Here is a 27,204-nt window from a genome sequence, read left to right as displayed (position 1 = left end):
CAGGGATCCCCAAGATTAAAATTTTAAAATACCAAGTGCCTTATATTTCTTAGGCAGAAAATAGGTATTGATTAAGTGTATCTTTATTAAGACATAGCAAAAGATGGGACGCTTGGGTGGCTCAGCGGTTGAGTGCTCGCCTTCCACTCAGGGTATAATTCTGGGATCGAGTCCCGCATCGGGCTCCCCCACATGGAGCCTGCTTCTCCCTCTGCCTGTGTCTCTGCCTCATTCTCTCTCTCTCTCTCTCTCTCTGTCTCTCATGAATAATCTTTTAAAAAAAAAAAAAGACATACCAAGGGAGTATCTATGAGATTATTCTTGATCATCTTTGTTTTTAAATATTTTCTAACTACTTTAATTGAATAACTGAATAAGACAAAAGACACATTATTAACAACAACAACAACAAAAAAAAATAATGTTTGAGGGGTTGTGACTCATGCCACAGAGAGAAGCTTCCCAGGCTGTTTTAGAATCTGTGTGCAGCTTGTGCATTAGTGTTTGGTTTGTACCAATATTCTCTTAATTAGATCTGACATGACCTTTTGGTATCCAATCAGGATTGCATATGTTCTAGTAATGCACCTGGAAACCAACATTCCCTGAAACTAATCATCTAGGGAAAGCCACGGATATTTGCACTGTCAATGTTGGCACACTTTGTTATTTCAGCCTGAAAGGACAATTTTAGGGAATGGTATGAGTGAAGTGTAAACATCAACATGTGGATTATGTGTTTGAGGGGAACTGTTACTCATGAATATGGCAGGAAGTGTGTGCCTGGTTTTAGGTTATAAGAAGAACACACACCTGTGAGCCAATTTAGAAGAAACAGGGTAATTGGCAAGTAGCTGATAACCTGAGTGGGCCGGGCAAAGGGAAGAGACTCACAGTGGGAAAGCCTACTCCCTGGTAAGAAGGGATTTATCTTTGTGTGCGAACCACTAAAATTATTAGCTGAAAACACTATTTAATGTCATTATTTAAGTCATTGCTTTTGACACTATTTTTAAATAGGTGTATTTTATTATAGCTCCAGTGCCTGTTTTCTCTTTTACTGTCACTAAATGAAAGTTCCAATAGACTAGTGAACATTCTGAACCCTGTAATTCTGGACGTAGAAGGTACATCACGTAAGAGCTATCCTTAGAAATCCTATTTTAACATGCTACTAGCTATATTTTTTAATTTAAGTTAAATAAAGTATTCCCAAGTTTTTCTCCCCATAAAACAATCCTCAGTGTTTGCTTCTAATTTCTTAGTTGATTTATATTGTTTCTTTTAAATGGTAATTTCGAGGGGGGGGGGCAGGTATTCTTAGCAGTTCAGGCAGATGAGCATATCACATCCCATGCACCCAGCCATCTCAACTTTGATTTCTATTTCTGCAGCTGAAACCAAAAATTACTCATAAAAATTCCATGATTTTAACAGAAGTAGCCTCAGGGGAGAGCAAATGCGCCTATTAAATAAGTGCTGTTAAGGATTATCAATGCAGAATTTGACTATTGTCTATGTCACCATTATCGCTTTTGTGACACGTGAGGCAGATTCAGTCCATAAAACATGGTGGCATATTTTACCTTTTACATTTCACTACTGCACAAATGAAAAGCTACTAAATGTAAAATTATAGACGTGTTATGGAAGTATCACATTGAGAAATCACATAAAGTTTTGTAATAAAAACTTATTCAGAACCCACTGAAGGGACATCTAATGCTCTGAACGTTGAATAACTAACATCTATAATACTTATTCTCGATTATTGCCAGCAGGAACAATAACAATAACGGATCAGAATTTAGGACCACTTTTATTTATGAACAAGAGCTTTAAAATAAATGCATAAATCCTAAGTTCATCTTTTTTCCACATTTGTATTCTTCCTTCAGTCGTCTTCAATCCTAGTGGGGTGAACTAGATGCTGAAGGACTTGACGATGCCCAAGCCAGGCCAGTGCCCAGAGCAAGGACTCCTGGGTTTTCTGCAGCTCCTTTGTGCCCTCAGTGTCCCCACTCCTTCCTTCTGTGCTGCCTCCATTCAATATGGTCCCCACACCACACACTGCCACCACCACCCCCGATCCCCGCACCCAGGACCAGTCCCAGCACAGTGGAGGACTGATTGATGTTCACTAACAAGCCTCACCCAGTCTGCTTAGGTCATTCTGAAAGTTAAAAAGTGCAACTGGATTGTTCTGGATTGTAAATCCCAGCCTCTAGGGCATTTATTCTCCTAAAACTGTTCCTCCTCTTAAAATGGAAATTTATACAGTTGCAGTGGCGAATAAATGGGAGGGTACACATAAAGCACATCTGACCCGAGGGGCTCATCACTGTGCCTCAGTTCATTGTTCACCATCCTTGTTGTTCCCTTTCCCGGATCCCCTTTCCAGCCCAGGGCCCTCGCTTGGCTCCTTTGCACCAAAGCAGCCAGAATCCTGCTCGGTTTCATCCAGAACTTCCCCCAGGGGAGCTCAGTCTCCCCAGTCTGACTGAGATGTGAGCCTCGTCTCTCCTCTAGGTGACCCTGAGTGTGTCAACTGTGTGAGGCCACCTGGAGGCCTGTCTCGCTGCCCACCACCGTTCTGACCTTCCCATCCTCATACTCCATATGCTGCTCACCTGGATCCACACTGCTACAATCTTTGGGATTCCAGACATTTCCACGCCTGGACATTTCCACTGTTGTCTCTGCCAGACACCCCCATGCCCAGAGAGCCATCTTTGGAATATTTTAACATTTCTTAATATATCTAGGGTAAAATATTCAGAATGTTTCCCTCTCATTAATCAATGTAGAGCACCATCACTTTATTTACTCTTTTTTACTATTTGTTATCAACATAGTCCTGATCCTTGGGAGTTTTTGTTTAATAAATAAAATAGGTCCCTCCACTATGGACACATACGTGTCTGTGTCCTACAGAAGAGCTCAGCGGCTCCCTCTGGACTTGCCCATTTGGTAGCTAGACTCACCTTTCCAGCCACTGGACCTACTTGTGAAAAGCAGATAAACAATAGTAAATATTTTCTAAGATAAAATGTAATTAGAATAAATATTTGATATGTGATAAACATATTTCAGCTGCTTTACAGATTGAAGCATATCTAACCTGAAAGAAAACACATGAAACTTTCAGCCATGGTTTTCATTCAGAAAAATTCAGTGGTCCAACAAAACATTCCACTTGCATTTATAAGAATAGGCATTACCAGGGCCACCTGGGTGACTTAGTCAGTAAAGCAACTGACTGTTGATTTCAGCTCAAGTCATGATCTCAGGGTGGTGAGATTGAGCCCATGTAAGGCTCCACAGTTGATGTGGACTCTGCTTAAAACTCTCTCTCCCTCTCTGTCCCTCCTCGACCCCCTAAAAAAAAAAGAAGTTGGGATGCCTGGGTGGCTCAGTGGTTGAGTGTCTGCCTTTGGCTCAGGGCATGATCCCCGGGCTCTGGGATCGAGTCCCACATCAGGCTCCCTGCATGGAGCCTCCTTCTGCCTCTGCCTGTGTCTCTGCCTCTTTCTGTGTGTCTCTCATGAATAAATAAATAAAATCTTTTTAAAAATAAAATAGAAATAAAAAAATAAAAAGCAGCAACAGCAGCTGCATTACTAGCCTCTACTGCTTCAGGTGTTCTGAATTCAGAGCATCTCAACATGAATCAGTCTCTAATATGATCAAGTACAGGCTTGAATGGCATTCTTTAACAAATAAAATTCTCCTAGTATTTAAAAAATATATGCCCCATTTCTAACATCAGATTTTACCTGTAATAGAAATATCTTTCAGACAAGGAAGGCAGGAAGCTCTGTGTGTTTTCAGAATCAATATATCAGTCAGTTGCTTTGTTTCAGACTTGTAGGTTGTATACCTGAGCAGTGCCCCTTAGTAGTATTTGAGGTGAGTGAGGGTTTTGTGAAGTGCAAGAAAGACTGCTGTGCATGGGGGCTCTTTCTCAGGGAGATGAGTTCTGGTAGCATCCATATAGAGTTAAATGTCTAGAAATGAATCATTTTAAAACTAGTCATGTGTCCCATGGAATATCTCCATGTGACTCCAGAGGTGTGCTAGCTCAGTTTGAAGTTCAAGTATCCTAGGATATTTACCGTACTGCCCTTTAAATGAGAGTGTAATATGTTCTTGACTTATCTCTACCTTATATAAGTACTCGCTTCTTGAGAGTAGGGGATGTGTTTCTATAACTCGCTTGGCGTCCCTTCTATACCTGAGAGTGCCTGGCACGAGCAAGCTGAATGCTCACCTGTAGTTACAGGCCACACACTCAAAGTCCCACCAAGGGCCAGCAAGGGGGTATGAACAAGGGAAACAAGCTAGGTATAACACCATTAGAAACGGAGAACCAATGACCTGAATGGGCAGGTCCACATTCACAGATCAACGAGGAAGACCTGCATTAAAAACACACTGGCATCACAACTGACTGTAAATGTTTGAAGAAATGGGGAGCCATGGCTCAGGTCTTGGAACACCTGCCTGACCAGCTGACCTTCAGTGGGCCAAGCTGAGATAGAGGGACTTGCAGGCTTGAACTGAAGCCTGTATAGGAGGGGAGTGATAACAATTGGAGGAGGGCTTCTGCTCTGGAAATGCTCCTGAGTGACTACAGCTCAAGACGTAGAGAGATTGGGATGTGGAGAAGGGGACTGGGGTTGGCCATGCTCATAAAATTGGATTTGATTCTGTGGCAATGGGACCCAGGGGAGGTTTAAAGGTAGGAAGCAACCTGATTTAAAAAAAAAAAAAGAACAACAGCCACATGTTTGAAGAGGTAGTTTCAGGTGGTTGACAAGAGTTTTCTTCTATTATCTTCTTGCCAGGATTACGCTGACTGCACACACACACCTGTCAGCTAGGACCCTTCTGAGATGCTTTTGACGTTGGCATAGAGGCAGCGTCACACAGTGAGTTGGACCTCCAACCCCAGCTCTACAGCCCACTAGCCACATGCCTGACTTCCCCAGGCCCCCTCTTCTTTCAGCAAAATGGGGGAGAACCATAGCCCCAATTACATAGGACTGCAATTTTTTAACTTAATGAGATAAGACCTATAAAATACTTCAAACAGGAAGAAGTCAGGTATTATTCTATTTATCATGAATCACAATGTGAATTTGTACTATCTTTCTTCCCTTCAAAAAACTCTAATATGCCACTGTGAGCTGAGGACCTTGACCTCTCGGCAGCTCTAGTTAACACAGAGCTGAATAGAGAAATTAGAATGTGAAAAGAAGAGACACAAGTCTTCTATCAAGATCTGAAATTGTGATTTTTAATATCTCTTACTTCCCATGAACTAGAAAACTCATCTGAACACAGTAGAGCCCATCCTTGAGTGTCTTTTCACTTATGTTTTTCATTGCCTTTAATTTTTTTTTTTATTTCACTCTAGTCCTCCCTGACCTTTTTCTCTGCTGTTCCTTCTGGGCTTGGGGGTGATCAGAATGACCCCCGAGCACATTTTCTTCTCAGCAGAGGCCCATGTAAGCCAGCTATTTTGAGGGAAATGGAATATATTATTGGCCTGATACCACTGAAATTTCGTTACCTTACCTTTCACAAGCGCTTTAGTCCTTCGAGGGGACGACTGCTGAGAATAACCTTTTGCCTGTTGTACAAACATCTGTAAATCCACAGCCATGGTAATCTCAGACTCCCACCCAGCCACAAACTGCAGGAATCAGACGGTGGGGTGTGGGTCACAGCTATTCGTCCCTGGAGTGAGGGAGGTTTTTCAGAGTCTATTGTCTGCTATTGTAGATTCCTCATCTTGGGAGCCCTTTGTCCAGCTTGGGAGCACTCCCCAGTAACCTTTTACTGTCCTCATGGGAAGGACATTTGCCACACCAGCTTTTGGGAGAGGGACATGAGAGGCAGAGGAATACTGACCCTGGCCTGGTGTTCCTCCCCAAATTTCAGCCCTGTGAGGGTGCAGGTCCCCAGGGGTAGCTGCCTTGTGTCCCAGGCCTGCTTCTGTAAGCTTATGCCGTGGGGTCTCTTAGACCCCACCAGGAGCTGCCAAAATCAAAGGGAGTGACTCTTGATATCAGTAAAGCCTACCTGGCCTCTGGCCTGCTTTATGATTTTGTTAGAAGACATATGTCTCCTGAGTCATAATTTCTCCATGTCTCAGGGAAATAATTTGAAATATATTATTCAGTAGAATCTGACTACTTTAAAAGAGAAAAGAAGACTAGGATTGACCAATTTTGCATTAGAAACCTTAAATTGAGGTGTCTTCGCATTTCTTTTCTTCCCCCTCAAATGAACAAAAACAAAAAACAAGATTTGAATAAGCATTCATGAAAATATCTTGACTCATTAGTCAAGAAGATGAGAATCTCTAGTGCTCGCCCCTGAGTAGTTTGGTTGGTGAACTACCAGTGACCAGGTCAGGGAGAAGGTCAAGCTGTGTGTCAGAAAGGGCTGCTCTCAAATATTCACAGGACATGTACCATGTGAAGTAAGGGAAGAAGAGATGAGGAAGACCAAAGGAAAAGCACACCAGGGGAGATGGGGACCCTCGCTTTGCATGGCCGTTTGTTTCCTTCTGGGATCGACTTAGAATAATCTTTGTGCTCAAATTCATTTTCAGACCTTAACTGTTTTGGTTTTTCTGGATACCTGTCCTAATTTTAGCATTGAAAAGAACAATGACCTACTTCATTTTTCTATTCTAATCTTTTCCTATGTAAACATTAAAAAACAAAACAAAACAACACCCAATTACCTAAACTGCCTCACCCCCTTAGTGAGATGGTACAGCCATGTTCCTCAATGATACTCTATGAGTGAAGTTCCTTCTAAATCAGAGAGAATTGGGATTCATTGATTCAAAATGCTGGTATACAAAGTAAGACAAATCAGTAGATTCAAAACAAACAAATCTTTGGTTCCACAGTTACATCTCCATATGACACCCCCTGATAGGTCAGAAGGTGGAGCCAAATATTCCTGATGCTATGGATCTATGGTTTTCCACCAGGAAAGATTTAGAAACACACCCAGACCTAACCTCACCCCAGACCAATTAAATCAGTCTTTGAGGTGAGGATCTCAAAACTTTTTAAATTTTATTTTATTTTATTTAAATTCAATTAATTAACATATAGTGTATTATTAGTTTCAGAGGTAGAGTTCAGTGATTCATCAGTTGCATATAACACAGTGCTCATTATATCATTTGCCCTCCTTAATACCTGTCACCCAGTTACTTCATCCCCCAATCACCACCCCTCCAGCAACCTTCAGTTTGTTTCCTAGAGTTAAGAGTCTCTTACAGTTTGTCACCTTTTTTTATTTTGTCTTCTCTTAGTTTCCTCTGTCTTCCCCTATGATCCTCTGTTTTGTTTCTGAACTTCCACATGTGAGTGAGATCATATGGTAGTTGTCTTTCTCTGACTGAAGTATTTCACTTAGCATATGCCAAGCTGGTGCAGCCACTCTGCAAAACACTATGCAGGTTCCTCAAAAAGTTAAAAATAGAGCTACTGTACGACCTAGCAATTGCACTACTAGGTATTTGCTAAAGGATACAAACATAGTGATTCGAAGGAGCACCTGCACCCCAATGTTTATAGCAGCAATGTCCACAATAGCCAAAATATGGTAAAAGCACAGATGTCCATCAGCAGATGAATGTATAAAGAAGATGTGATATGTATATATATATATATATATATACACACACACACACAATGGGGTATTACTCAACCATCAAAAAGAATGAAATCGGGATCCCTGGGTGGCGCAGCGGTTTGGCGCCTGCCTTTGGCCCGGGGCGCGATCCTGGAGACCTGGGATCGAATCCCACGTCGGGCTCCCGGTGCATAGAGCCTGCTTCTCCCTCTGCCTATGTCTCTGCTTCTCTCTCTCTCACTGTGTGCCTATCATAAATAAATAAAATTAAAAAAAAAATTAAAAAAAAAAAAGAATGAAATCTTGCCATTTGTAATGACATGGGTGGCACTAGAAGATCTCAGAATTTTTTAAAAGCTACATAGTAATTGTAATATGCAGCCACAGTTGAGAACCATGGCTCTCAGTAGAGAACAGTAACTGGAGGCCAGGATGGCACTCTAGTTACCTAAGAAATGGGCTGAGTTAAGTTGAGATACAGAACCTTGAGTCTGGGAAACAGGAGTGACTTGCTTATTGGCTGGGAGCAGTTCTATCACAGCACCCTGAGTCCTGTGTGATCATCACTCTCATTCTGAAGAGATCCTTGCAAAAGATGCCCCCCCCCCCTTCAATGAACTGGAAAGGAGTAAAGTCAATGTGCTTTCTAGCTTCTACAGATAATCTCTGAAATATCAGTCAGGGAGAGGATTTGAACAAATATATTAACATTATTTAATATTTATACATATTTTAATACATTTTAATAATAATAATAATACAGTTCATACATAGACATACAGACTGATTCACTTATTCATTGAGCTCCTGCTATGTCCCAGGTAGTCCATAAGGCACTAAGGATATTGTAGTAAAGCACAACAGCCATGTTTCCCTCCAGGGGGAGCTCGAATTAAGTAACCATATGGGAGTCTAAACCTAAGAAAGGGTAAGTAAACTGCACTTGGGAACTTGCCCCTAGCCTGGAATATTTCTGGGGTGACTGCTGTCAGGCACAGAAGGGAGAGGTAGCTTTTCTTCTGCAGGCACACGCCTTCCATGATGCTGGAACATCTGAGTCATCCACGACAGCCACTGTCATCAGAACTTTCTCTGGAACTTTCAGAGTAGGTGGCACAGGCCTGTGTATGTACTGAAGGAAGCAGGAAGTGTCGAGGCCACCCATTTGTTTGGGGGTCATGCTGGGAAAACTGTTTACACAAAGATAGACTCAGGGTATTTTTTTTCTTGTGAATAAGTGACAAGCTGTTCAGTACACAGTGAAAGTTCCTCTCCACCAGCTATGAAAGTAGCGATGGATAGCATCCAATGTTTACTTGTCCCCTCTTTAACCTTAGATTTGCGTCATTGAAATCTTCAGCCCGTGTATCAGGAGAATGACACACACATGCCAAGGGACATGGGCTGAAATGGCAGGTACAGCTTTGTGAGAGGTGGTATACATGGTCCTATAAAGGGACGAGCCTCAGAGACATCAGGAGGTGGAGTCAATTTTCACAGGAAGAGTGAGCATGTAGTCAGAGCAGCAAGGAAAAATGATAGAAGCCTGTGTTGTGGACAAAAGGGAAGGAGGTTTTGATGGTGAAGCAGGAGAAGAAAAATCACACAAGAACCAGCTGACAGTTGGTCAAGAGGAATGGGAGGCAATTGAAGGGGGCCTCCAGGTGTGCCACACACTGCACAGTGTTTAAGCCTTAGCCAAGGAAAGACCACTCATAAATATCTTTAAACACACCTTTTCTTTGTTCAGATGTTCTGCTCTTTATAAAATGCCTGAGTATGCATTAACTCCATGAATCCTCAAAATAACCCTGAGAAGTGTTATTGAAATCAGTATGTAGAAAAAGGAAAATGTTGACCTGAAGCTCACAGTGGCTAACTTGTCTAAAATCACACAACCAGTTAAAAGGCAGAGGCAAATCTCAAATTCAAATATTTGAACTTCAAATCTAGTAATCTGCAATGTCAAGATCCTACAGTAAGACTGGGTCCTGGTCCCAGCATGTGCCTGAACATTGGTATGATTGCACACATATCATGTGACTCTTGTGCCTTTGAAATTGTATTCCTCTCATTTCCTTGCATTTCTCCTTGTCTTGGGAAGATTTATACTGTGACACTTACCCCCTCAAATATGCATGAGCATAAGGTAGAGATTAGGGTTTTACAAATCTGGATTCAAAGAAATTTTATATTCCACCTCCTTGTACCTGCTAGTACCTATAGAAATGATATTTTGTCATGCCTGTCTCCCTTTTTTTCCCAGTCCATAAGAAAGAGCTTTTGAATACTCAGGTCCCAAGAGCTGAGCTGAGCCCAAGATGCTGATCATGTTCAGTGACAGGAAGTTCAACTGCCTTAAAAGTCTAACTTCTTTCTCACTTTTGGAAGTCAGGTGAAAAAAAATAAGGACTCATCTGATAGCACAGAATAAGAAAAATACTAGAAACAAGAAAAGGCCATTTTTCCTATAGAGGCTCATTTCATTCTATATACCATTTCCCTGGGATATCTGCCAATTGTTAGCAGGAAGAATAATGTTATCCACTTTTTAAAATTTCACTCTTGAGTATTATGGAGATAAATAGCTAAATGATGGAGAAGTAACTTTCACAGCAGTAGTTTAAGAAGGGTAAGTAAAAAGAGCTCAAATGCAGATACATTTGATGACATGAGCAAATTCAACCGTGAATGAAAAAGTCAGTATTTCTATAGGTGCTGTTTTAGAAGAGTCCTCATTTACATCAACACTAGAAAGGAGAGCCAAGTCCATCTATCAAAATGAGGATATTAACAGGTTTATTTGCAAGCCCCAGAAATCTTCTGGTTGCAAACTTACAAACATTTTTTTTAAGTCTTTTGTGTTCTGTTTCACTGCAGGACCAATGCAAGAGACCATCTATGACTTCTGGAGGATGGTGTGGCACGAAAACACTGCAAGCATCATAATGGTGACCAACCTGGTGGAAGTAGGAAGGGTAAGTGGGGTATCCACCTACATGGCCACTGTTCCTTGCTCAGTTGGTAACATGAAGTAAGGGAAGAGTAGGCTTTTGAAGTATGATGTGTACTCCAGAAAACATTAACTAATGTACCTCCTCCTATCGCTTGCTGCACTTGCTTATAAATTATCAGTAAACATAGACTGAATTGCTTTCATTTGTTGCGATAGCAACAGACAGGAAAGGCACTCAGGATTTAAAAGCAGTTGTTATCTGGCTATATTGAGCACACAAAAACACCTCTGAGCATGAACACTTGTTGTGGGGTGTCAAAACTCAATAGGTGCTGTATTCGACATGACTGCATTCCCTAACTCAGGAAAATTGACTCTGGATGCAATTCTTTATGTGGCATTCCTGCATCTCCTCTTGCTTAGATTTTACTTTCCTGGTCCTCTGTTTCTTAACCTGTAAAACAGAGATCATCACCTGCCCCCAAAGTCTTGTATTACTTTATCTGGAGGAACTGGTCATGAGAGCTATTTTATTTAACCAGGAAATGCTTGAGTAGTTATAACTTTAGTATGCTATAAGATTATTACAGAGTTGAATTTAAAAATGAGAAAAAACACAGGGTGCAATCACTTTGTTTTGTAGCAGGGTCAATTCCATGGCTCTGCTCAACTCAAGAACCCACTAATTCTTAGAGAAGGTCGTCATTGTGAGACTGACCCTCAGCAGTAAGGGTAGCCTAGAAGATTAGCCTAGGAGTGAAATACCGGGGCAGCAACCATAAAGGGGTGGTTTCTTAAGATTCTCAGTCAGCCTTAAAAAAGAAGGAAGTCCTGCCACATACAACATGGACGGACCTAGAGGACATTGTGCTAAATGAAATAAACCAGTCACAGAATACATGATTCTACTTATACAAATTATCCCAAATAGTCAAATTCATAGAAGCAAAGAATACCATGGTGGTTGCCAACAGCTGGAGGAGGAAGAAATTTGGAGTTGATGTTCAGTGGGCTTAAGGTTTCAGTTACACTAGATGAATAAATTCGAGAGATCCACTGTAGAAAATAGTGCTTATGTAGTTAGCAATACAATTTTGTGCACTTAATTTGTTAACAGCTTATGTCTCATGGTAAGTGTTCTTACAAAAATGAAACAACAAAGGGACACAGGAAACGTGGGGAGGTGCTGGTTATGTTTACTGCCTTGATCATGGTGATGCCATCAGGATGTACACATGTGTCAAAACTCAAGTTATACACATGAACCATTGTATATGGTCAATTATACATCAATTATACTTCAATAAAGCTGTTTCCAAAAAAAGAATTTTCAGAAGTATCAGGAGGTGCAAATCAAGAAGAGAGACATTAAGAAGTGGGAAAAACCTACAATTCTAGCAAAAATAGCAAACTAAGTAATCTCAAAACCCTCCTCCTACAAACATCTAGAAATTCTAGGTAAAATATGAGTATACATTTAAATGTGTGTATATAATGTATGTGTAAATCGTGTATAAATGTAAATATATATGCTAAAAATGTTTAACTTAGCTCCCAAAAATGGAAACTACTAGAAACCAGAAGAGTGGGACTGGAGACAAGAGTGGACACTGCCAGTGTTCTCCAGGGGCTGGGCAGGTGGTGTGGGTCAGTCTTGGAGGGAGGGTGGGGGGCCTCAGCCTCAATGATTTTGGGTCTTGGGTGTTAGAGGCTACTGTGAACAGGAGATAATGTCTTAGGCCTGTATAGCACTAGGAATTTGAACTGAGATTGCCACATGACACCTAAGCCCGCAAGAGGTAAACACTTAGAGAAAGGTCAGTCCAGGGGGAAGTGGAGGGAAGCAGAAGAGGGATTTGACAAGCAGGCAAATCAGTTCACTGAGGGTCTGGGCGAGAAAGCACTTCCACTAACTCATGGGTCAAAATAAAATGCTCTGATAGAAATCAGAACAGAGTTCAAACTGTGAATCATAAAGTACCAGAGTAGACTTGTAGGATGCAAAAAAACTAGGACTTAAAAGGGTGTATATGTTTTTAAATGCTGTTAGAAAATAAAAGAGACTGGGATGCATGGGTGGCTCAGTGGTTGAACATCTGCCTTCGGCTCAGGACATGATCCTGGGATTCTGGGATCGAGTTCTACATCGGGCTCCCCAAGGAGCCTGCTTCTCCCTCTGCCTATGTCTCTGCCCCTGCCTCTCTCTCTCTGTGTCTCATGAATAAATAAATAAAATCTTATGCAAAAAAAGAAGAGAGACTAAGCATATAATTCAAGGAGTTATGTGAAGAACAGAGTACAACTAAAGAAAAAAGGAAATAAATAGAAGAGCAGAAAAGCATTCAATATAAAGCACAGAAACAATAATAAAAAAATCAACAGAATCTAAATGGTTTTGTGAAAATATTCATGAAATAGACAGACATCTGGCAATCTAACATAAATAGAAAGCCAGAAGCTCTCAATATTTGGAATAGGATAAAGATTCTTTTATCATAATAGGTGATATGACTAACAATAAATTTGAAAATTGAGGTAAATTAAATAAGTTTCTTAACAAATTTGGTTTTCCCAAACTTACTCAAAAAATAACAGAAATTCTGAATAGGCCTTGGTTAAAAAGTGAATTATGGTTAAAAAGTGACCCATGGAAAAGCACCAGTTCCAGATGTATTTACAGGTGTGTTCTACTAAAAATTCAAGGCATAGATAATCTAATAAAAATTATTTGAAGAAAAGGCAAAACTGTTCTCTCACTTTATTTTAGAAGACTGGTATAACCTTGATATCAAAACCAGACAAGAACATAGGAAAACAGAAAATTATAGGTACCACAAAGAGAGAAATCTCCCAGATGTTGACTGTGGCCATATGTGGAGAAATCATGAGCTTTGCAATCAGATGAGTTGGGACATTTGATTGTTCATGTGGACAAAAAAGAAAAAAAAATCATAAAACACCCAAAAATGAATACCAAATAAAGACCAAAATATATAACTTTAAATTAAGCTTTAAAACCTAATTAAATTAAGCTTTCAGACTTAGAACAAAATATGAAGGAAAACATTTATGACCTTTTTTTTAAAAAAGAATGTTTCAAAGATATCAAAAGTGCAACATGATAAGAATGGGAAAATTTGACCACATTAAAATGGAAAACTTTCTGTATGATAAAAGATATAAAGTGATAAGACAATGGGTTGATAGTTAGGAGACCATTATGTAAAGTATAAAAACTTACAAAGCAATATTTTATGTACTGAAAAAACAAAACCTGTTTATTGTCTTTCAGTTCCCTCCACTGGGAGACAGAGCAGGGGAGCTGGCTTAGAGCCTGGGGTGGCAGGTGCTCACTGCATACCTGGCATAGAAGGGGCTGCCCAACCTCTCTGCCACCCACCTTTCACCTGGGCAATGGGGATGTCACAGCACCTGCTTCATGGGGTTCTTGTAAAGATTAAGGGAATTTCTGCATGTCAGGTGGTTAGAGAAGTTCCCAGCCCATTCTAAGGACTTAATAAATATAGGGATTAGTGTCACCCTTACCTAAGACTTACAGTGATGTCTATAATTTACCTTTCTCGTCCCATTCTCTTGCTATGAAAGCAGTAATGGCTACTGGGGAAAAAAAAAAAAAAACGAGCAGTGCCACCAGAATTTTTGGTCTCTGCCTTCTGGGACTCAGTAACTGCATAATGAAATGAATGAAGATTTCTTCCAACTTAGTGTCAGAGAGCTGTTAGCCTATGCTAGGTTAACGTGAAAGAGTTAAGCTAAAGATTGTCTCTGTTTTCATGTACTTGGGTTTCTTTCCCTGAAATGTATGTATGATGGATTCTGAATCCTTCATTCATTTCACAAATATCTGCTGACGGCCTGTGTATGATAAGGAGAGAGAAATCTGGAGACTACTGGTATAATGCCATATTTTCACCATCACCATAATCCTTAAAAGTTATTCACCACCTCAGATTTTACATATTTGCATCAGAGCTTACTGAACATAATCCCAAGATCAATTATTTGAGAAGTAGAGAATTTAAAAGTAACAGATACTACTGAATTAAAAATAAAATAAAGGCACACATGCTCTTTGCTTGCTTAATTGAAATTCCCAAGTATATACTCTCCAGACCCAGTAACTGAAGAAGTAAGCTATTTTCATATGATAAACCCATAAACTTTGGGGAAAGATGAGGACAGCATAGTTCTTTGGCTGCAAGATCAAAAGAAGATTGTGCTGGAAAATAACTGTAGTAAAAAAAAAAAAAAACTGATACGCTAAAGCCCACTGTCTCTTGGACATGGCATATGTGGCAGGGAGCCTATTTTCATTTCAAGTTACCTGGCTTTGGAAAAATAAAAAATAAAGTCCATGTGGTGGTGGTCTGTTCATTCCATCAGGCACTTGGACCCATCCTATCCAGGGTAGTCACTGTTGGTTTTTTGATGGAAACTATTCCTTCGGACAAGTAACCATGGAAGTCCCAGCTAAAAGTATGCAGCTGAAGGGGAGAGAGTGACTAGGTTTCAGGTTTACCCATAAATGGAAGCCCATAGGCTTAAAGAAACTCAGCAATTTAGGTCTGGTAAGCTTATTGAAAAAAAAAATCCTTACCAGGTTTGTGGGGATGTGGTCAACACTGAAGAACGCTCACCTCATTACCGTCAGCCCCGTGGATCTGCCTGTCTTCAATTAGTAATGAATTTAATGGCATCTGTCCTTGAAATGCCTGGCATGATTTGGGGGTTTTGACAAGAGGTCACATTCCCTCCGGAAAACGCACTACCCTTTTTCCAAGCCACTTCCCATTGTTAATCCTGCACATTTGTTTAGAGATTACTTCCCCATTTTCCATGCTTAAAAACAGCAACAGCAAACCACCGAAGAAATCAAAATGACATGGTTTTTAAGGGCAACAACTACCTACTTAACATGTTTACTGCACATGGTGTGTCCTTCATGAATTAGGCATGAGCTAGGCGGATGCCTGTTTGTTTACACAGACTTGCTGCTGATTCATTAAGTCAGAGCTGGGAACCCGCTTTCCCGATTTTTGCCCTGAAGCGCTCAGCATTAGGCGGCTGTAATTGCCGGTGCTGGAGCCACTGGGAAGCCCTCCCTGTCGCAGCACCTGGTGCAGAAGACACAGACGCTGCACTTCCCTCCAGCGGGGTCCTTGGTACATCTGCCAGGACCTGTCATTATCTAAGACTTCCTTGTCACCACTGTGCATCCCCTTTCAGCCCATGTGTTCTGGGAAGGGACCCTTGTCAGTTTCCCTGGCACCTGCCGACGGCTGCACACCTGGCATTTAAATTGCTCTGGAATGTGTTATGATTGTTTTCCCTCTTTAATGAACCCACCTGAGGGACATTTAGCTTTTTATCCAGTAGCCAGTTTCCCAGACATTCCCATTTACACCGTTTGTGTGGAGATTCAGAAACTCAGTTGGGTTGCTGTACTAATCCATCTGCCAAAAATCTTATAACCAAATCTGCGGACCTCCCAAAGGAGGTTTTTGCACTGGTAATTTAAGCTAATGATTTCTAAACACATTTAGTCAGTTTTATGAAGACCTCATTAGAATGTGACTGTTTATTAAAAATCCAAATGAGCTCTTATAGTCATATAGGACTCAAAATTATTTTTGAGTTATTCTAAAGAGTTCTGATAACAGGTGATAGTGTTTTGGAGCTAAGAGAAGTCAAGGCCAGAGATGTTAAACTCTATTAATGTAGAAGATGCATGAAACCATCAAAATGGATGCTTTAAAGGTTATTATCAACCCAAAGAGGTTGACTTATGATTGCTTTCACAACACTTGTTACTAAAAGAGTAACAAAGGAAAGAAGCTTCAGATGAACACTAAATGTCAGAGTTAACTTTCTAATTCACATGCAAGGAAGGTATATTAAGATTCCAAGTGCCCTTGTCACATACAACAGAGAACATCTGCTTCTCTCCAAAAGCCATCAGATCCAGGATCAATGGAAGAAGCAAAAGAGAGGCAAAGTTACCCCTTTATAAAATGTGGAAATAATGCTGAATCATAAGAATAACATAGGTAATACCTAACAGTACAAAATACCAATAATATTTGTACAAAATCTCTCAAGTTCTTCTAAGACATCAAACTCATACTTGAAAGAGAAGAGACAAATTCTTTTTATAGACATTCCCAAAATTTTTCTGTCTTGAACTCTCATTATTGCCTTTTATAGATCTTTTTTAATGAACTGGATATTTATGATTGATAATTTGTGACCTGGGTAATTATAGTATGAGCCTTTGATTAATCTATACTAATTCAATGACATTCCTCTCCATTTCAATCTACCATCAGCCATTTCAATGATCATATTAACGTAGCTGATTCAAACCTTATCTCCCTCCATAACTTTATCACAAAACTAGGGGGGAAAAGAGTAATTTGGCACTGTAGCCTGTGATGATTCCCACCCAGGTACTACCACACTTCATATCACCTTCCCCTAGTATATCACCCAGGAAGCAAGGCACTGGCTGGTACTGAGCTATCAGCAGCAGGAGAGAGGAGAGGGACCCTCTATGGACCCTCCATGCCAGCCAGCTCTTCCAGAAAGGATGATTCCCTAGCTGCCCTACTGGACCTTTGAGGTTTTCTCTGCCCAGAGGTTTTCTCAGTTCCCCTCTTTAAAATGTTTTAAAAAGAAAAACTAATGAAAGAGCCCAATTTGTCTTATTCACAAATTACCCTAAAAGTAGGCTTTCTACTTCCCTCTCAGCATAATGTCTCCAACATTTAATAATATACTTATTGTATCCATGGCACTAAGAAATACAAAAATGTTTATGATGCACTTGTCTTCAAGGAACATAAAAACGGTAATACATAACCATTTAAGCAATGAGCTATAATACATGTGAATCACAAGGATGACAGCACCAGTGCAGGCCAAATTCTGCCTGAGGGAACATAGAAGACATCATGAGAACACAGCAAGGAGCTGGGTCCATCTGGGCAAAACGAAGCAGCACCATTGTAGGAAAAACACAGAACAGGAATAAATGGCAAGATGGGAAAGAACAAGTGGTTTGATGCAAGTGTGAGAGAACTAATAGGAAAGGTCAGCTAACTGAGGCTGGAAGGCTAGCTATGGCCTTCCGAGGAGGAGGTAAAAGTAGACAAGGAGTGGGTAGTGTTGTTTTAATGGAAGACATCAAGGTGGTGAATCATATATGTTCTAACTAGTGTTGTTGAAACATAATTCTAGTATCCACTGCAGAAAGGGTTAGAAAGGTGACAGAAGACATAGAGACAAGTCAGGTTGGAGCAAAACTCACAGTGAGAGAGGACATGGACTTTGAGTTGTGGCAATGGCAATAGCACCCTCTCCTGATAACATTCGTTTTCTGGATCATGGTACCAGCAAGGCCATGGGCTAAAAGACTTGAGGAGATTAGGGAAATAGCTATTTAGGGAGGCCCAAGAGCTCAGGAGAAGGAGGTTGGCTTGATGTAGAACCTGACATGCTCCTGTCTTAGGAAGAAGGTAAGAATAGGGAAGGGAATAAGCAAGACTCGGTTGGCAGCAAGAAGGGCCAGGCTACTCAGGAATTCTGGGACAGCCAGGAGCCAGAGTCCTCGCAGAACCGACACACTAGGGCATTGTGGGCATTTCTCAGAGACTAAACCAACCGGTTCTCACTAGCATCCTTAGTTTATGCGTACTCGAAATGAAGGGAAATGGACCCAATGAACTCTAAAATCCTATGGTTATATGAAGAATATTTGTATGTTTATTGTTTATGTTCTGGCTCCAAGATCTATTTGAATAACAGATGCATCTGCAGCTGAGTTCTGTTTTAATGCCCATGGCCTTGGCACCTCCCTGGAACTCACTGTGTTGGCTCTGAACACCAGCAGCAGGAGGAAAGTATGGAGTCTGGATTTTCAAAGGGGAGTGATTCAGTAAAAAGACATGAGTGTCGCTTCCTCAGGAGAGAGCTGTCCACTCCTATTTCTTCCACACTCTTATACATGAATTGTGTAGATCTAGAGTGGAATATTGCAATGTGTGATTAGGTACCGATGGGACAAATTCTGTTGGTGTTCTATCTATATTTATTTTATGCAGACCGTAAAAGATGCTCAGTCTATAATTTATAAACTTTCTTTTCAAAATGATCCGATCTGACTACAGTAAATTATTATTTTGAGAGAAGATATTCTTTTCTAAAGTTCTCAGAATTGCCTATAACCATCCACAGGTTTGTCAATAGGCACAATCAAGCAGTCTTACCTTCCACGCACATTTCTTTTTCTTTTTCATTTCTTTTTTTTTAATGATAAATTTATTTTTTATTGGTGTTCAATTTGCCAACATACAGAATAACACCCAGTGCTCATCCCGTCAAGTGCCCCCCTCGGTGCCCGTCACCCATTCACTCCCACCCCCCACCCTCCTCCCCTTCCACCACCCCTAGTTCATTTCCCAGAGTTAGGAGTCTTTATGTTCTGTCTCCCTTTCTAATATTTCCTACCCATTTCTTCTCCCTTCCCTTCTATTCCCTTTCACTATTATTTATATTCCCCAAATGAATGAGAAACATATATAGAAAACCCAAAAGCCTCCACCCCAAGATTGCTAGAACTCATACAGCAATTTGGTAGCGTGGCAGGATACAAAATCAATGCCCAGAAATCAATGGCATTTCTATACACTAACAATGAGACTGAAGAAAGAGAAATTAAGGAGTCAATCCCATTTACAATTGCACCCAAAAGCATAAGGTACCTAGGAATAAACCTAACCAAAGAGGTAAAGGATCTATACCCTAAAAACTATAGAACACTTCTGAAAGAAATTGAGGAAGACACAAAGAGATGGAGAAATCTTCCATGCTCATGGATTGGCAGAATTAATATTGTGAAAATGTCAATGTTACCCAGGGCAATTTACACGTTTAATGCAATCCCTATCAAAATACCACGGACTTTCTTCAGAGAGTTGGAACAAATCATCTTAAGATTTGTGTGGAATCAGAAAGGACCCCGAATAGCCAGGGGAATTTTAAAAAAGAAAACCATAGCTGGGGGCATCACAATGCCAGATTTCAGGTTGTACTACAAAGCTGTGGATATCAAGACAGTGTGGTACTGGCACAAAAACAGACACATAGATCAATGGAACAGAATAGAGAATTCAGAAGTGGACCCTCAACTTTATGGTCAACTAATATTCGACAAAGGAGGAAAGACTATCCATTGGAAGAAAGTCTCTTCAATAAATGGTGCTGGGAAAATTGGACATCCACATGCAAAAGAATGAAACTAGACCACTCTCTTGCACCATCCATGCACATTTCTGATCAGTGGTACTGCCTCTGTCTCCTGCATGCAGCAGGAAAGGTATTTGGAGGAGAATATGATTCCTTTAGAGAACTCTTGCAATCATTTAATAAAGATATGTATGCACAACCCCGCTTTGTTCTGTGTAGCTGCAAGTGTGACTTTTGCATCTGGAAGACTGTCTCCTTGTGCATAGAAATAGTTATCTTACTCCCCCAAAATCCATTAGAGAATCATCTTTGTTACTTAATGTCCATCAATCCAATTTGGAGAGCAAATCTGTTTAATTGAAAGGTAAACTGTGGTATAAAGGACATGAAAACACAGATAGAATTGTAAAACAAATTCATCCCACTAAAAAACAGTTTATTGACCACTAAAATGGGTGACCATTCTGAAAAATGTGAGATGAAAGGAAAATAAATACTCTCAGAAGAAAGCAAGGAGAGGACCACATCGCTTTATTCTTCAGTCTTACTGAAAGCTTATTATGTGGGGGTTTTTGTTTTGTTTTTAGATTTTTTCATTTATTTATTCATGAGAGACAGAGACACAGGCAGAGGAAGAAGCAGGTTCCATGCAGGGAGCCCGATGCGGGACTCGATCCTGGGTCTCCAGGATCAGGCTCTGGGCTGAAGGCACGCGCTAAACTGCTGAGCCACCCGGGGCTGCCCTATGTGTTTTAAGTTAAATACTAACTGCTGCATTTTAAGCCTTAAAGTAATGAGACTTCTTTTTTTTTTTTTTTTTTTTTTTTTTTTTTTTTTTTTTTTTAGTAATGAGACTTCTTATGTAAAATTTGGTGCCTACAGTGTTAACCCTAATTTCTGGAAAATTTATTCCAATAGTGTTCCTGTAAATAAATATTTGTGTTTGTGTGAGAGAGTGAGTGTGTGTGCATCTGTGTGTGTGTGTGTCTGTACACACTTGCATTTTTTGAAAGCAAAATATTCCTGCCCCTCACATTTGCTCACATGGGTAACTAGACTAAACCTCTTTTACAACTTCCACAGTCCTTGCACCTGATAAAAGGTTCTTCCTAGATATATTCATCACACACACACACACACACACACACACACACACACACGCACACACATTCAGTCACACATCCTTACCTCAGTTTCAGAAATGCCCTCTGCCTTGTTGGGAACAGCCAACTGCCATCCATTGTAAGTGCAGACCACTGTGTCTTTCTTCTGCATTCGGTATGAACTGTCACAGTGAACTAATGAATTTCCTGAGGGCAAGACAGGATCTGGCTCATATCTTCTTCATGCATGTCCTGTTTCTTCACTGTTGTCCACATTAAAAACCTTAACCCCTTGGAGTTTTTGTTCAACTTGTTAACATATGGGTATCCAGTGACCTCTCAACCTGCTGTAGGTAAGGGCCAGAAAAATAAATGGGAGGATCCCGGCCTTTAAGACATTTACAATCCAATATTAGAGGCATGACATACAATTGTGCTCAAGAAGGAACATTGGGTACCATTTTGTCCCCCAGGCAACAGGTCCCTGTGAGCAAAGACTAGCTTATCTCATCTCACCTGTGAATCCTGAAAGGCTAGACACATAGAAAGTGTTAGAAAGTAGTCAATAAATGTTTTTGAAAAAGTGGAAGAAGGAATATATAAGATAGTGGAATTTCTGTTTCCTGCCCTCCTTCTCTTGCTGTCTTCCATGTTGAGAGAACAGGCTGAAATCTAAAGTCACACATGTATGTACAACTAGGTCATTATGTGTGTGAATGAAGTTCACCGCAGCTCTCTTTGTTATGACAGAAATAAATCTACATTTAGCCTACGTGATTAGCCCTTTTGTATTAATTCTTCACAGTTCAGCCTAATCCATCATGTCCGTGTAAAAAAAAAAAAGTGATTTTTTTTATCTGACGATGGATTATAAAGAAGGCTTTGGAGCCAATGCCTCACCTGCTATAAGGTATCTGATGCTTTCCTATCAGCCATCTCCAGTACTGCCACAGTGGCAGGATATTGCAGGATCAAAGCAAATTTGCAGGTCTGAATACCAGGTGTCTCTCAGAACATGCTCTCTGGGCTCCCTGGGTAACTGCATGCGTCGTGCAGTCCAGCTCTTTAACATTCTCTGGCCGAACCCATGGAGATGACTGGTGGGGGTGCTGGCTTTCATGGTCACCCCTCTCAAGCCCTGTCACTTGCTGTGTTGCCGCAACTGACTGGCCCTGGAATATCCTCACATTCGTCTGTGTCTGGGCTTCCTGAATAGTCACTGCTTTCCTGGCCTGGCCTTGGACCCTCTCTTGTCTCACTCTGTTACCACTAACTTTATCTGCAGTTGTCTTTGGGGTGCATGTAAGTGATCACCTGCCTTAGTGTCTGTAAAGCATTTAAGGGGATGGAGGGCTGGAATGTGCAGCAGATGGACAGCGCACCCGGGACTAGAGCATCCTAGCATGAGAGTTTTATAGCACAGCCCCGGTCACATTTGTACCTGCACGGGCAGCATACAGCTGTAGTTTCTTGGCAGTGTAATTGAATGCAGTATGGGATGATCTCAAGGCTGCAGTAGCCCTCCACCTTTGTTCTGCTCACATGAGCACTTGGAAATTGGTTTTTCCCCCAGTTTGCACACTGCTATTATATCCTATTCCTCAGTAATTTTTTGAAACCCACAGTAAGTGCTGTCGTATCTTGAATGCAAAATTTTTCCCCTTCTCTATTTTCTAGATAGGCTAACTTCATTCATCTTCTGAGGCCTTGCTCTGGCCTCCCCTAAAGGCCTGGGGTTATCTGCCTAAATAAATATGTGAGTAAATGCTGGGGGCCTCCCAGAGAAGAGGGCCAAAGAGGCAAAATAGTCCATTGAGTGGTTTTATCAATCTACACAATTTCTCTCTTTTTGAGTTTATATCTCTTAACTTCAGATTGTCTCCTTTGAGCTAGAAACAGACCCCTGATAACTTAAAATTCTCATCCATTGAGAGTTTCTTGGCATGGTGCATTCATCATCTCACCAAACATAGACTTTCTGATGTCATAGGGTAGAGAATCCAAAACCAAGAGTGAATTTGTGTGAGTTCCAATTCATTCAACTGGTTGAATCACATATTTCCCATACTCAGGATAATTTCTATGATGCTCAGTCAGGAATTAGGTCGGTCATCTATCCGTGTCCCTAAATTCTTCAAAGTCTCTTGCTCTGTTTAGCAACTCCTGTCATAACCTAAGGAAGAGGACAGAAGGACAGGTGAAGACACTGAAGTCCCAGGGAAACCAGGGACTCACATATGTTCCTCCTGAACCCCTAGAGCCATTTACCTTCCCGAAGAGATTCACTGGAACAGGTGCATATCCTCAGACTATCTCACAGGAATTTAGCCCAGATCTGTGTTTCTGAGATTAAAGCTCATTGTCTTCCCAATCCTGGCATCAACCATAGTATGCGAGCTGTGGTAACCAATAGAGCATGTGGCCAGGGCATGCTACACTGCGAGCTCTTCCCTTCTGAATCACAGAGGTGCTGGCAAATGGGAGAGGGGACACAACTGACAGCTACCACTAAGAGCTAGTGGACATTTCTCATATGCTAGCCAATGTGGTGGGTCTTTAGGCCCTCACCACGGCTCTGCAATGTAAGCATTATGCTACCCCCACCTCCCAGATAATCAAATGAAGATTTCAAACTTTAAGAAATTGGCCCAAAGTTTGAAAGCCAGCAACTGTCAGCTCACGATGAGAACCCCAAAACCATACTCTTGACCACTATGCTATATGGCTTCCAAAAAACCTCATTTTAGAGTCATGTAATTGGGATAATTCTCAGACCTGGGATAATATGAACAGTCATATGAGCTACTCTCCTCTTCTGCAAATAAGCAAAGTGAGGACCAGAATATTTCTGTGACTTGTACAAGGTCACATGGCTAGATTGTAATACAGCTAGAATTAGCCCCATGCTCTCCTGCATGCCAACCAGGCCCCTTTCCATCACACCAATGCTGTGTGTCATCATTAAATGTGATTTTCTAAAGAGGCTATAAAAGCTTTTTTATTGGTGGTCCTTCAAAATAAAATTTTATACCTCTGCCTAGAAAAATGTGTATGTGTATGTGTGTCTGTGTGTGCATGTCTGTGTGTATTGGGAGTAGTGTTTTCAAGAACATTTCTGGTCTGTAAATAAGCCAGAGAAGTCCTATCCTGGCAGCCTAGGAGAGGCAGGAGGCCAAGTCCCTGAGCTCACCTCTAGGAATCCTGAGGTGTATCCATTATGGTAATCACCCCATCTGGCTTCTGCAAGCAGCTGGCCACTATCTACTCAGCAGCTAGTGACAAAGATGCCTGACACATGGACCTGGGCAGTCACCTGCCCTGAGATCCCCCAAACCCAGCCCTGATTACTAGGGGCTACACACATTCTCACAAAGGGACTAGTACCCTCTAAAAATGTAAGTCCTGCAGGAATCCAGTTCCTGCATTTTCCTCCTCTTCTTCGATATACACCTTCTTATGCCAACACCATTTCTGCTATTTTAAAACATAGAACCAAAGTTCAACCAGGACAGTGTCAGAAGCAGCTGGGGATGGTGAAACGGAGACTGTTCCTACTACTCTGGGGCAGATCCCATCCTTCCAAGGCCCCCTCCCCATCACCACCCCAACTGGAACTCAGGACCTTGCAAGCTTCCTAGAGATGCCTCTGCAACTTTTTCCATTTAGAACCCCTCCCCTGTTCCATCCATCCATAGAACCAGAACTTCATCTTTCTGATCTCATTTGTAATGTGGGCTCCCTTGTGCAGCTTTGAATCTCTTCCTTTAGAATTAATATTCTTTCCTCTGACTTCCAATAGCAGTTTTCATTTTGTTAATTTTAGCAAACGTTTACTTATGCCAACCAAGCATGTTCTAAGAGCTTTGCAAGCAGGAATCTAGTTAGTCTTCACAAAGTTTTGTTATTATTATCCCATTGGACAAATGGGAAAATGGAACCACAGAGAGCTTAGGTAACATGCCCAAGGTCACACAGCTGAAAAATGAGGCCAAGCTTTGAACCCAAACAGTGTAGCTCTGGGTAATGTGCTCATGACTACTAACCTTGCCTCTCATTCTGCTCTGACTTAATTTGTTATTTATATACCTGTTTCTTCATGAGCATTAAAACCATAGTTCATTCTTCTCTTGTACTCCAGCAATGCCTGGACTAGGTTCTGCTCGTCATGGGCTTTTGGGGTTGTCTGAATGATTGGCGGGACAGCCTAGATACCACTGCCCTGAGCTCAGACATAGGCTTGGCCACATTGAAGGCACAATGTAGAGCCCTTAAATTTCCAAGTCTGTCTCTTAATCTCTCCGAGTTTCAGATTATGTGTTTAGAAAATAGAGATAATACTGTGACAACCCCCCCCAAATTAGGTGAAGTGGCATGCAATCAGATCCTTCTAGGACTTAGGATAATTACAACCTCCATATGGTCTAGTCAGAGCTATCTCATGACTTGCACAAAGCCAAAAGATTTAAAACTTCTATAAACCTGAAAACTCCTATGTAAATCTAAATTGTTACCTCCGTGAGAGAAAATATGGATCCTTTTTCTCAAAGATATATCAGATTTCACTCTAAAGAAATGTGCCCTCAGGGTTTGGCATCACCTTTGGCACAGGGCCTGATCCTGGAGACCCGGGATCAAGTCCCACATCAGGCTCCCTGCATGGAGCCTGCTTCTCCCTCTCTGCCTCTCTCTCTCTCTGTCTGTCATGAATAAATAACTAATCTTAAAAAAAAGAAATGTGCCCTCAGGAGATATATAGATATAAATATAGATGTAGGCAAAGATATAGACTCAGATATAAAGTTATCGCCTAAAAGATTTCTTAAACTCATCTTTCAGAATGATCTTTAGAGTACGTGACACATTCCTATTGTCCTCAGTGATGGAGGATCTTCCATGGCAGGAGGACTTAACTTAGGGAAATGGCTAAAAGTCAAAGCCAAATCTACTGGATAAGGTGGAAACAAAGAGTTTGGACATATGTGTTCCCTGGAAAAGCTGATGCTTTATGATATAGTTGGGTAGGATTCTTTTCATCCACATGAAGTGGAGAGAAAAATAACAAGACAGATTTCTCAGATGGTCTGTAAAAGTACTCTTACAATTCCCTATTAGTCCATCCATTTCATTGCAGTTGATGAAAACAAATGATAATGCATATGGGCAGGACCTTGTACCTTATTACAAGTATCATATATAATATTAATTAATGGGTGCAGTTGGAAAACCAGATAGAAAGCCAGGAACTTTGGGCAAGGGGATGTTCAATAGAAGCTTGAAGATGAGAAAGGGGGATTTCCTCTGGCCACTTTTCCCAACTTCAAATTATCCAGACCTCCAGAAGTTCCGGATTTAGTGCCAGTTTCAAATGGTTTTCAAGAATGTTGTCAGAAGGAGACCCTAGGGCCAAAGAAAACAGGTCTGGAACTAGGAACTATGAAACCTCTTAGAAGCCAAGTACTTATGCAAAGCCTTGATATATATTATGTCAGATACTCTTCCCAACCTTCCTATAAAATCAGTGCTATTATTGCAGAAGATGGCGGGAGTAAACTGAGACTCAGGGTATAAGTCACTGGCTGCAACACCACAAGCTAGCAAGGAAGAAAGCAAATGCTTGTCCATATGACATCATCACACAGACCTAAGCAACCTATATTTTCAGGGTATTTAAATGAATGAATGTTTTTATTGCTATGAGCACTGTAAACTTTTTTTTTGCTTATAATAAGTCTGTTCTCTTGGAAAGTTGGCTGGCAACTGCTCTTGGCTGGGGCTCTTTTTGGTAACTGTGCTTCTAGCAGTGTTCTAGCACTTGCTACCCTAGATCTCTATCGAAGCTATACTGGGCTAGCCCAGCACACAGCTATTAATATAACTGGGGTCACTATTTCTTTGGATGGCTCTTGTGAAAAAAAAGTCTGTTGAAAACCTCTTGACAATCACCTTAATTCCAAAACCAGACAAAGACCCCACCAAAAAGGAGAATTATAGACCAATATCCCTGATGAACATGGATGCAAAAATTCTCAACAAGATACTAGCCAATAGGATCCAACAATACATTAAGAAGATTATTCACCATGACCAAGTGGGATTTATCCCCGGGATGCAAGGCTGGTTCAACACTCATAAAACAATCAATGTGATTCATCATATCAGCAAGAGAAAAAACAAGAACCATATGATCCTCTCAAGAGATGCAGAGAAAGCATTTGA

General features: G+C 40.9%; 1 protein-coding gene across 9 annotated transcripts in view; it reads left to right on the top strand.

The window, feature by feature from the left end:
- PTPRM (protein tyrosine phosphatase receptor type M) overlaps positions 1–27,204 on the top strand; it is a 710,086-nt gene that overhangs the window by 642,470 nt on the left and 40,412 nt on the right. For all 9 annotated transcript variants that reach the window (XM_041721685.1, XM_041721677.1, XM_041721656.1 and 6 more), the window contains one exon: positions 10,546–10,643. In XM_041721685.1, the coding sequence (XP_041577619.1) occupies positions 10,546–10,643 (98 nt within the window). The remainder of the gene's footprint in view (positions 1–10,545; positions 10,644–27,204) is intronic.

The sequence above is a fragment of the Vulpes lagopus genome, chromosome 1 (genome assembly GCF_018345385.1).
Source record: "Vulpes lagopus strain Blue_001 chromosome 1, ASM1834538v1, whole genome shotgun sequence".
Classification (NCBI taxonomy): Eukaryota; Metazoa; Chordata; class Mammalia; order Carnivora; family Canidae; genus Vulpes; species Vulpes lagopus.
This window is presented reverse-complemented; position numbering and strand designations above follow the sequence as displayed.